Here is a 12902-nt window from a genome sequence, read left to right on the forward strand (position 1 = left end):
ATCTAGACTTGATTGAAATTGTGCTTACTGAAATTGATAAGTCAAAGGGGCAGCTGCAGAGTCTGCCCAGATTGTGATTATTTTTTTCTTCTTAACACAGTTGTATGTTTTTAAAATGCTGCATAAGTTTTCCATATAATGTGTGGGAGGAGGCATCTCACAGAAAAAGTAACATTYTGTGCTCAGTATTTTTGTGTTTTGCACATACACAGCTGTAACCTAATTTTGGGGGGGGTTTACCCTTCCTAAGACAAAGTATGCATTTTCTCCTAGCTCCCTTAGAGTATTTGAAATACCAGCTGTCCCTGCTTGAATTGTCTAATGGAATTCTTGCATTTAAAAAACCTTAACTGAAGATCTGCTTGTTTGTCTGTGGTGGAACAATACTGTCCTGCTGTGGAATGTGCAGATATTGCTAAGCACCTTGTTGAAGCATTGATATTTTTGTTCTGAGAGGGTGTTTTGGAGCTCAAATCTTCTAATACAGAAGAATAGAAATATCAGTATCTGACAGCAGATGACACTGAGGAGTTGTGTTCTTTTTACAGTGATTARAGCATATAGGAGGTAAAAGGATGAAATCTGAGATATGGAAGTAAAATTAAAGCTAAATGAACAAAACTGTTACTTCATGTGATTTAGCAGCACTTTCTTTGCTACTGACATTTAATTTCTCAAAATTTGTATTGGTGTCTGGAGTTCAGTAATCATGAACAGCATTGTAAGCAAATTATCTAATAATTGGAGCTTTGAAACTTTTGTCATTTTCTTAAAACATGCCCGATTATCCCTGCAAATGTTCAGTGTTTGGTGATTGATCATAAATTACAGTAACCACAGACGCTTAGGCATAAATCTGAACACCAGATATCTGGAGGTTAAATGGAAGTTTTTCTGCCTTTTATGCTAGTTGAAGTATTTTTACCTAACTTCTGTGAAGTATGAATTAGGGCTTTATTTATGCTATTGAGGAAGAGCTGGTTTAAATTCCAGAATTTTTAGTAGTATAGGAATTTAGCTAGAAATAGTGTGTATGTATTTTACTAGTGGAAAAAGTGTCATAAAATCAATTACTGTWCGGTGCGTAATATTTTAAGTATGCTTTTGTTATGTCATAATATACTATGTATTTTCAAAGACATTGTTTCCACAAGGGGAGGACAGAAGTCTTAAAAGCAATGCTTTGCTGAAGAAGAAAATTGATTGTGTTATTTTAAAACGTCGGCAAGTTCCTATTTGCTTTTTTGTTTGTTGGGAGGTCAAAGCCTAAGTCAGTATAATGTGGAAGATGGAGTACAAGGTGTTATGTGTATTCTTTTCTCTGGTCCAGTGGGTTTTGTGACTAAATTACTTCTCTTGATGGTCATCGCAGATTATTTTTCTATTTTCTTTGCTTGTGAAATAATATTCAGTGAAGAAGATCAGTTGGTTCTACTTTCTCTTTTATATGCTGTCACATGTTCCTTTAAGCATGAATTTTAATCAAGTATTGCTGCTTATGATGGTCAATTAATTTTAGTGATACTGTTTGTTTTGAAAACATCTATGGAATTAATAAAGAGTATCTAAAAGGATAGTAATGAACCTGGAAAAAAAGAAATACTTAGGAGATAAGGAAATGAAGATTGAGCAGGATATGGTTGCTTACATGGGATTTTTAGTCATTAGAGACCACTGCTTCTGCTTGCTCTTGTTATTTTTAGAAATCAGAGGTACACTAGATGCTTATGTGAAACTTACTGACAAGTGCTACTTTGAAAAACTTGGAACTCAAAGCCACAGGAGTGAAAAAATATCTCTTAAATCTCAAATCTTTGGTAAAATGAAAGTGGGTGACAATACTGGGAMAGGACAAAGGGTCAGATTTGAGTGAGATTATAAAAATCAGGTTAGACTTGTGTGTGTTATATTATCTGGCTACAAATGTGCTGTGAATGCATTTAAATGCAAAATCATGTTATGGTACATAATGAGAGAGCTGAAAGCTCTGGGCCTCATTTGGTTGCTGGAAGAAGAGCAAGACTAATCAGAGAATGGGAGTGTGAAAGACAACAGAAGGGAAATAGAAAGGAGATGAGGCAAAGATTTCATCCRACCAATGCTAGAACAGCTAGATTGAAGCATGTGATAGTTTGGTAGTGTGAGTCTCGTCTGAGGCGATGCTAACTGGAAGAGAAGCTGTAATTGAGAAGGCTGTGGGGGGAATTGCAGTTTCTGTGGCATCATGGGGTTTGTGTGAGGAGGCAATAGTTTGCAGTGTTGCTGCACTGCCTTGTTAGGCATTTGAAAGTCTTGTTCTCAGAGACAATAGCTTCAAATAAGCTAGCCTTGWCTGCTCTGTAAAGTATAAGTCTATTTTATTTTAACTGTGCCTGGAGATTCCTGAGCCCCCAGAGCTGTGCTGCTAGATGCTATTTTGCTTTATGCTGAAAACAAGTTCTACCAATGGGTGTTGTGGTACATCTACACAGGATTTAGTCTTCTTAATTGCATCTCAGTTGATGAGTTAGCTTTTGTCTTGAGTCCTTCAAAGATGATCATGTCAAAACAAAGTTGGCACATCTCTCTTGTTGCCTCTTACTACAAGGTCATGTACTAGCTTGCTTTCCCGTGGATTGGCACAGCATGACTTTTATGTCATCAAATCTAGCTCTGGCTACTTAGGATTCTTTTCCTTACTTGGAAAGGCAGCTTAATTGCCTTTTGAATTTTGTTTTTCATAAAGAAAAAAGGAAGAAAATTAGGTCAATATGTTTTGCCTCTAACTATACTAAACTACATTAAAACTAATGTAGGCGAAAAGAAAGGGATGTGAATTTTCAATAAATCGGATTMGGGAAGAGGTACCTTCTAGAAAAATCTTTTCCTTACCTGTCTTCTAAAATGTTTTCTTATTTCAAAAATATTTCATCATATTTCCKCCTGGAGAGAGGTCTTGCATAATTAAGCGTTGCTTCAGGTAGTAGATGAGAGAATCCAGACTTGTTTGCCCTTATATTCTTCTAAGTCTGATAGATACATGGTAAAAGAATTTATTTAAAGCCAAGTCCCTCAAATCTTTCTGATCCCCAGCTTCTTACCTGTTGCCAGTCCTGGAGAGTTGAAAGTGCCTTTTGTTTACTCAGTTGTTGGTTGCCACCTTATTWAGCTGATGCTTAAGGATGTGCTAATGTGAAGGTCATCCAGGAGAGCAGGAGTGAAAAAAAGAATGCTACACCTCCTTGGMGGAATTTATTTATTCCCTGTTTCACCTGTTACTCTTTGTTTTCAGGCTGCATGGTTTATAGATTTCACTACTTTTTGGTCATCTCTGAATTTTGCACCAAGATCTCATAACTTGCAGCTGTTTTACATTCATGATGATTGAATATTTCTAGACTCACCCTTTTCCTTCATTTACTGATGCTCAGTGCAGCTATTAGAATACTCACTGAATCTGTGTGTAGTGAAGCCCATGTGCACTCTTGACTTTTTCTGGTAGAGTTAAAGGATTTGTATCTTAYTCAGTACTGTAACAGTCCTGCAACAGAGGCTTGAGCAAAGCCCATCTATAATTGTGTCTMGTAAAAGTTTGAGCTATGTTTTCATGGAGTAGAAATGGTCACTTCATATGACTGAGTTGGYAAGGATTTAAACTGATGTCAAATCCATTTCTGCACTGTATCAATACAGTCATTGCACCTTAAATGAAGTTTAGTTGTACAGCAAAATACTTAAAACAAGCACCACATTCAGAAAGGGATCAGGTCGATTTCATTTGGAGTTGGGAGTTCATAAACTCTGATGGGAACAAGGGGTTGTTAGCAGTGTTCCACTGTCTTTTTGTAGTTTGACAGATACTTCTTGAAATTTTTCTAGATCAAATCACATCAGCTGTTAAAATAACAGCTGTTAATTTATTCATTCTAAAAGCTCTCATTTCTGCTCTGTTTTTGGTTTTACTGGAAATGAAGGCAAAGAGTATTGGAATACAGGGAAGGATCTCAGAACTGTATGGCAAAATTTTCCAGTAGAAGTTCAGCCTGTATAGTTTGTTTGCTCCAGAGGAACATTCCTTAAAAATGGGAATGGATAGTGCATTGCTTCAGAATTCTTTTAACCAGATTTTAATCAGGTGTGATACTATCTTCATCTACTCTCATACTAAATATGTCATTTATATTTAATAATGAAATTTATCTTACCATATCYCCATATCTCAAGACAGTGCAGAACTGAGGAACAAATGGTTGTGGAATATTTTAATGAAATGTGTTCCATTGTAAATAAATGCAAGAAAAGGCATTTGACGCTGAAGTCTGAGACCTGRCAAAAGAACCGATTTGGGTGAATTTAGTGTACAGGAATATATCTATCAACAGATGTCAGGTTAATTTAGAAGGTAAATAGATTTAAACAAAGAATTATGACATCCACTGTCAGCAGACCTCAAGATACCAGTTGCCATTGGATTTAATCTACCATAAAAACAATGAGAATATTTCTACATGATATTGAGAGATTACAACCTTCTTTCATCCAGATTGCTTTTTTAAAGAGTCTGCATCATAAAATTGAGTCTTGCTGATTTTATGCTGGAGATAAACTACCAGGAGAAGATGCTTTCTTGATTTGTGACAGCAGGATTGGGGGGGCACGGGTGGGGGTTATGTGTAATTTAGTGATGGATATACTGAATTTATTTACAAAGACTTATTTTTGGTCCTGTTGAGAAAAGAGTGGAGGTCATTAAAACAAAATCTAAATGTTTGTGAACAAAATTGTATTAGATAATGGTGGTCTGAGATTTAGGAATAATTTATAGGGGGTGTAATAGCTTTTATTAGAGTAACTGGATACAACTGAGAGGGAGGAGAAAGGCTGGGGAGCTTTTAAACATGCAAGCCCTGTAATTACAAGAAAAGATAATTTTGAAAAATTATTATTGAGTCCTTTTAGTCCAATAAAATCATTACTTCTTCTGAAGCTGGACTCTGATACAGTTAGTTATTAGTCAGCTTGGATTTTGTTTCCATGCATGAGTGTATATGGGTTAATTTAAAAAGGGCTGCTTACTAGTTCAGTGCAYGTTCTTTAGAAGCTCTTAAGTATTCCTTTCTTAAAGAGAAGGGATATGTTTCAAATAAGTAAATTTGGTGAGATGACTACTGAAAAAATTCCTTCCAGAAAGGAAAAGGGTAATGTGTTCAGAATGTGGGATTATGGCAAGAGCTGTGCATCTTTTCTTAGCTCAAGGGACTTTGTGTTAGAAGGAAGAGGTTTATAATGCTTTTTTTTTTCATTCATCATATACTGTAAAACCACATTGCAAGGCCAAGAGCAAGTTTTTCCTCTGTTTTGAGTCACATTTTTCCCTGGAGACTGTAAGCTTTGCTACCTCGGGTGATTGTAGGATTGGCAAAAAGGAGAAGCATGAACTTGAATTCTAATCAGTCCCAGGAGAAGAGTTAGTGAGGATAGATGTATAGATGTGTATCACTTTGTCATTCATTAATTATCTATTACTGCAAAGAAAATATGGAATACACTACAATTGAGTAGGCATTGAAGGCATGACTTGCAGTGGAGCAACTCATGTTTCATTATTCCAGTACTGCATTAGAGTACTTGTCCTTGTTATCAAACGTGAAAAGTAGACATATTGAAGATACAGATGTAATTGTATTCAAGATTACAGTTATCCATTGTCCAAAAATTTGAACAAGACCCCAGATATTGCAGATGCGTTTCTTGTTAAAGAAATCAGTTTCATGTGGGTTGAAGTTTGTTTGGTCATATTTATCTCTGGGCAAAATTGCTTATAAAGAAGAAAAATAATTACTCATTATTTAGAGAGTTTGCAAGGTTGTCTTTTGTTGAGAAAGAGTAAAGTGAACGAACATATCCTTCTGTGCCATCACCAAAGAAATAATATTTTTAATCAGTGCAAACTAACCTCCTTTCAAAGAAGAAAATGAACTTGTAGGAAAAGCATTACTTCCATTGCCAGCCATAAACAGCCGTAGCTGWAATATCATCCTGGTAGTACAATGACTTTAAAAAAAGCTGAGCTGGAACACTAATGTGTTTTATTAGACAGTTGATATGACTGCAGCATCAAAGATGCTTTTTGATGCACAGATTATTTAGATCCCTCAGTCTCTAAAGCTGGATCTTTYGTGAGCTTCTGGACTATTGCATAGAAGTTCAGAGCCAATAATCAAAATAGTTTTCTTTTTTCCATATATTTGRCAATGATACTTCCCTTAGACTATGKTATAAAGACTATAGTGGGAGAAATACAGCAGAGTGGTGTACTTTCATACATATGAACTCAAAATATAAAATTCTTTTTAAAAAATAGTCTTAATATGTGTTAATCGGTATTTTTTTAAAAACTAGTGCATTGTTATATCAAAGTGAGGGAGTGTTTAGCAAGAAAAAAACCATAATAGAAGTGTAAGATAATTTTAACTATCTCATGTAACAACTGAGATGGCCACATAAGGTACAGAAATTTTGTATCTGTATGTTTATTTAACTTTTTGATTAAGAAGTGCGCCTACTGCTTGTAGAAGTGAGGACCTCTGCCAAGAGTTTTAATCTAGGGGAAGATTCAAGCAAAACATATAAAAACAAGTGTTTATATTGTAAACAACTTGGTTGAAATAATCTGCCAAGCAAAAATGACCCAGGCTTCATTAAAGCTGTATGGAATTTGTGAGATTTTAATAGACATTTTTGTGCAATCRGGGAAAAATCGGTCTTTGGATTAAGACCTTCCCATCAAGTGTTCTGTTTTCCTGATGCTTATGTTAGGGAGAGCTGTTAGGAATGACATACATCAGTTCTTATAGCTGTCTGCTCGAGGCTGTCTGCTTGGAGAAGTAATGCATTTTCCTTCAAGACATTGCTTTGGCATCTAAATCTCAGTAACTGGTTCTGGTACTGGTAGCATAAGTCTGTTATTGCTGCTGATGTAACACTTCATGAAATGTTCTTCTTCCTTTAGCAGCATTAGCTGTCTCTTGCTATTACTGACTTTTTCAGCTGCAAAGAGAGGAATKAATGGATCCACCCTTCCAAAGAATACCATCAGGAAGTGCAACATGGATGGCATTTATAAAATTTGGCTGTTTCTTTCCAATATGCTTGAATTGGTGATTATAGTAGAACTGTTTCCCTAAGAAAAGACTGAAMTTTGCAAAGAAAATACAGACATTTGGAAGAAAACATAAACCACCTAAGGCAGTCAGGGTTAAACTTGAATATTTAGAACTGATGTGGTAWTCACAGTGAAGTTATATCACAAAAGGCTACAGTAAATTGACTGGTACATTTGAGAATTATTTTGCCAAACAGGGCACAGTGGTCATTTGTGAAAGTGTTAGAAGGTTAAAACAGAAACTCTCCATCTCATGTCACATATATGCCAAATGAAAAATGCCACTGCTGGTTTTGGAACAATTATGCAACCGAAGCCAGCAAAAGTGGCTCTGTTTTCAGACAGTTCTCAACTTAGTTTGCTGAAAGTCATCTTTTTGAACAGGACACAGGGCTTCTGATCTATGTGTTATCTTTCATGGTTTTTCTCTGTAAGTAAGTTTTGTGTTAAAAGAGAAGATRTTTGGTTTAGGCAGGTGGAGAGAAGTAAATAAATATTTTCATGTGTCTTCTGTAAATTATTGAACTTTTTTAGAAAAGCTTCTTTGAAAGGGAAAAGCTGATATGGCGCTATTGGCTGTAGCAGTTACAGAATATTAATGTAAACAGAATTCGAATATTTCTGCTAATATTTAAAAATCTGGAAAAAACATCTAATAGATTCCTCTCTGACAGGTCAGTATTTTTCCCAGACAGTCTGTTTTCTTACAGCTGTAATAGGTAGAAATTAGGTCAAATAAAAATGTTAGTACAGAAAATCTACTGATTGGACCCCTTCAATCATCTGTCTGAAGTGACTGGTTCTCAGAAGGAGGAGAACAAATCAGATGCTTTCAGTGTGGTAGGACTGTTGCATTTACATGATTTTTGAGTGCTGCTTGACTAGAGTTCTTCCAAAGATGAAAYGTATTTTTTTCCTTTCTGTTTAGTGTTCCTTTCTGTGTGTGAAGGTGTAGAATCAGTGAGTGAATTGATGTAGGTGTTAAGTGTAGTAAGAGTGTAATTGTCATAGAGTCATAGAATAAGCTGTGTTGGAAGGGACCCATCAGGATAACTTGAGTCCAGTTCMTGGCCCTGTGCAGGACACCCCAAGAATCACACCATGTATAACTTTTGATCGCAAGTATGGACTGATTTCTATAGGAGATATGATAAAGTAGCTGAATTCTGMTAGCCTAGAGAATAAACAGGGTATTATTTTATATACTAATTAAATTAGTATGMAATTGAGAAGATAATGAAAAATCAATTGTACATCATCTTCGAAGACAAAATCCAATGGTTTGAAATGAAACTAGTAGAAGTTAGGTTGAAAAAATCAAAAAGTGGTAGTATTTTGGTTGTTTTCTGCACAAGGTGATAGAGGCAACCCATTGCCAAAAGATCTTACGAATGATAAATCTTATGGGGTTTCAGGGCAACCTAAAAAAAAAAAGAAAAGCTTGTGGAAATTACTTACTAGAATCGGTGTGATCCACTGAACCTCAGGTAGCTGGAGAGAGGAAGAGGGCTAAAGGGAGAGTATTGCTGTGTTTTCTGACATTTTATATTCTCTTATAATCACTGTTAGGGAGAGAATAACAAGGTTTGATTTGGTACAGTGCAACTGTTTTATACTTCAAAAGATTGTAAAAGCCAGAAATCCATCTTTATATGCTAGAGGAATTGCTTGAGACTCAAAAGCAAAAAAAAAAACGAAACAAAGAAACCACTAAGACTCAATATAGGGTTTTTTTGTTGTTGTTTTTGTTTTGGGTTTTTTTTTGTTTGGTTTTTTTTTTTGTTTGTTTTGGTTTGGTTTTTTGTGGGGGTTTTTTTTTGGGATTTTGTTTTTTTTTTGACCATTGAAACAAGCAAGATCAAAATTGTAAATGGGAATTTCAAAGAGTAATTAGAGTAACAAGGTTTTAGAAATTTTTTTCTTTATTCCTTGCATTTTTTTTTCTTAATGTTAGTCTGTGATATTGTAGAAACACTGCTTGTTACTAAATGCAATGTTTAAAATTCCCTAAGATTGTAAGGGATAAGCTACAAATATGGACTATCAGGCAAGCCCTGGAGATTTAGTTAATCTGACCTAGATGTTCTTTTGATGATTGAGACCTGCAGTATGTGAAAACACTTCTCAATTTCAAAATGAAACACAAGGATATCTGTTGTATAACTCAGCTGTCCTTGTAGTGACAGACACATCAATCATTTCTGAACAGGAAAGGATTTACTATAAAAAGTTTGTAGCTTTCGAGCTGTTGAGTTCATTGACATTCGGATCAGCAGTGATATTGGAAGTTGTAAGTGAATTCAGCATTTGAATTTCACCATGTCCTAAAGAGGATTAGCTACAAATGCAAGCAACATACTTTTTTCCTTTTCATTTTCAAGAGCCTGCTGTGTATCAAGAGCCTCTTGTGTAAGATGTTAATTCTTGACTTAGTTTTCAGCATATTTTATGTGAAATTGCTTGGTAGCTCTTCAAAAAGCACTGAACAGGTATCTATAAATTTAAGTAATTGTGTGTGGGGAGGGGGAAACACAAACAACTAATTGGGGAAAAACAGCATGTACCTGGAAAGCTGTGTTTCTTGGTACCACTTTGWATATATGGGAAGCCACTATATTTCTGTAACCTCCTGGGCTGAGGCTGTTTTAACAGTACAGCTAAACACGTAGAGATGTTCCTCATTGAGGAACTGTGAGGTTAACATCCTGTTTTTTGTAAAACCTTACATTGACTTCATGGAATGGTTTGGGTGGTTGGTAGGATTATTTGGCCTAGCATTTTCTCTGCAGAACACTGTTCCCTATATATTTAGCAAATTTTAAGAGTGTTCACTGAAATTTTGCATGCTGGCATTCTGGTATGTGCTGAATTCTTTCAGAAAGGCATAAGGGTAATAATTCTGCACTTGGAGAATATGGGAAAAGGAWATCATCTGTGTTTAAAAGAGAGAAGCTAATTCACATTTCCAATAGTGTTTCCACTGTTTTGCAGCTGAAACTTGATATTTCTCACAGCATTTTGTTCAAACTGCCTCTTTTATGCAAGCTGGCATTCACATTTTTGAAGTTATACTTCACATTTAAACAGTGGARATTTCTTACAATATTAAAAGCTAAAAGCCTTCAAGAGTCAAAACACATGGTTCTCTGTAGGGATGAACAGACATTTCCTTGGAATTACTGTGAGCTATATTAATGTGAATCTGGACRCCTGAAATAAGAAGCAGAGTCCACTGTGTAAATGATATTTGTGCTAAAACAAGACAGTATAAAGCAAGTAAATCCAAGTAGCTGTGGGAGGGAAGGCCAAGAGGTAAAAATGATGGATGCTTTGCACACGTTTTGCTGTAACCTTTTTAGRTATGTTGGACAGGAGCAGGAGAACATGTGACATGTCTCTTTAAATTTTTTTACTTTTCCTATCTTTATTTAAGAATTTGTTTAAGTGAAGGAACTGCTGTTCTAATTATGGCATACGGCAATGGGAAGGCACAGTGTGGTTGTCTACACCAGATAGTGTTTCAAGGATTGAAACCTTTCCTTTGAGCATGTGTATAATGTAGCTGTAGTCTGCTTGAAACAACAAAGGAATCAATAAGCAAAGTCTCACAGCCTGGGAAAGCAACAGAAAGAACKGTGGCAAGTTGACAATTACACATCAGTTCCTCTGTGTACACATACTTAAGGGTAAGCCTTAAGTGTCTTAGCCTTGAGAGTCAATCTTGAGCCTTCTGGTCTGGGCTAGGAATTGCCTTACAGTTACTMTATCTGGCATTTGTACAGTGTATTGGCATCACCAAGTGCTGATGGTGCCATTGAGAAGCATGGTTTTCTGTTTGCTAAGTTGCAGTGGTGTTGAATACAAATATTTYATTGTGAATACAGTTTGGAAACATTTGGTGTAGTTCTTTACCATGACTAATACAAAGGATTTCTATAGGTAACAGCAGTAATACCCTATTAATGTGGTGACAGAAGTTATTTAACATTTCAGTTCTTCTGAAGTGTATTGTAAATCAACTGCCTTAGCAATGTTCAATCAAAAAGGAGAACATCTTGAATAAGATGACTGCAATTTTTGTCTCATAGATGCAACCTAACATGACTATTTGTGAGTTTGTAGTTTCATTTAGATTTCAAAAAACAAACAAAAGTGATGAACTTCTGTTATGAATATATGTATTTGTGTTTATTTTTCCTTAGAATGTTCTGTGTGAAGTAATGTGTTTCTTCTTGTGGAAATATTTTACAGACTCCTGGCTTGAGAGCCCACTCTGGAAGATTGCAGTGGTTTGCCAAAAAGTGTATATTTAATAATCAGGTGTGTGACTCATGTTGTGTTCTGTGGAACTGTCATTTTATTCCAAGGAGAATTGTTTTGAATGATTTTCTCACTTGATTTTTATGTTTGTGAAAGGACATGTGACAGGCTGATGAGGTGAACTTAATGCTGGAGTATACTTAAACAGAAATATTATTTTAGCTGAATGCACAGCATGTATGTAGGCATATATAGAAAAATAATTTTTCGGCTGAGGTATAACTATATTCTTCCTTCTTTTTCAAGATGGAAACTTTGGAACAGTTGGTAGAATTAACTCAAAATCTATTTGAATGTGATAGAGATGCGATGTACTATCACCTGCTTGAGCTGTGTGGTAAGTGAGCTTGAGATCTTTCTTCATGTTTGTAATTGCTTTTCCTTTGTGGTTGGAAATGGGACATACCCCTGGAGAGGAGTTACATCTTGATACACAATTAATCTGGGTATCATTTCTGAAGTGTCTTTCAGGGGAGGGTTTTGGTTTTTTTTCTTCTGCAGACCTGAACACTTAGTATTACATACATACACATATATGTATACACATATATGTATACACATATATGTATGAATTCATGTATGTAATGTAATATGTAGTATAGACTTATATAGTGCAAGTCTTCCAATCCATGCTATTGTCTGGCGTTGTAATTTTAAAGTTAACTCTGTTTTGGATTTCAATATGCTTAAAGAAGAAAACCTGCTCATGTGTTATCTTCATAATGGATAAAAATCKGGGGTCTCCTGTAATTGGTTCTGAAAGGTGCATATATTTCTTAAAATTTATCAGTTCTCCAACAGCCACAACCTAACTTTCGCATCATTCATAGATTAAACAGTTTTGAAAACTGAAAGTTCATTTCTGTGCTACAGATTTGGGGATAGGATGTATCTAAAGTGGTTTTCATTCCTCTTTTCTGTGTTTTCAGTCTGTGTTGGTTTTGTTATTCAGTGTATCATACTGTATTATACAGCATTAACATTTTGGAAATTTATTTTAAAGTATAGAAAGAAAATATTGTGTTAAGATTGGATATGGAACACTGAATAGTAAATTGGGACACAGCAGTTTCTATGTACTTGGAAATATATGTACTTATATATTTATATTTTTGAGCCATTACAGCAGTTTGCCACATCTGGTGATAGGAAAACTTTCTTTTGAGCTTGAAGTAATTTTAGGCTGCTCTCCATGTATATTTTTGGTTGGCTAGAACTACTGATACAGGCCTCTTCCCCACTGCATTTAGCTACAACAGGAGACAACATGAGTACTTGCACAAAAAAAAGTGGCTAGAGACCCCGTGAGAACTTTGCTGCTTTTCATTTCTTGAAGCCTTGGAAAGCTTCAAAGAAGACTGTAGCGTTACCTAATTCTGGCTTTACGCATACTGGTTCACCATCAAAAATCAAGTAGGCCTGAAAATCAATCTTGTCT

The 12902-nt window shown here is 35.5% G+C and overlaps 1 protein-coding gene across 1 annotated transcript in view; it reads left to right on the plus strand.

The window, feature by feature from the left end:
- Nucleotides 1-12902, plus strand: part of LRPPRC (leucine rich pentatricopeptide repeat containing) — a gene marked incomplete at its 5' end in the record, with an annotated part of 85336 nt that overhangs the window by 49097 nt on the left and 23337 nt on the right. The window contains 2 exons of the mRNA XM_057367681.1: nucleotides 11396-11464; nucleotides 11711-11801. Coding sequence (XP_057223664.1) covers nucleotides 11396-11464; nucleotides 11711-11801 — 160 coding nt within the window. The remainder of the gene's footprint in view (nucleotides 1-11395; nucleotides 11465-11710; nucleotides 11802-12902) is intronic.

Source organism: Malurus melanocephalus, unplaced genomic scaffold (genome assembly GCF_030028575.1).
Source record: "Malurus melanocephalus ecotype Western Australia unplaced genomic scaffold, MMel_1.1 scaffold_82, whole genome shotgun sequence".
Classification (NCBI taxonomy): domain Eukaryota; kingdom Metazoa; phylum Chordata; class Aves; order Passeriformes; family Maluridae; genus Malurus; species Malurus melanocephalus.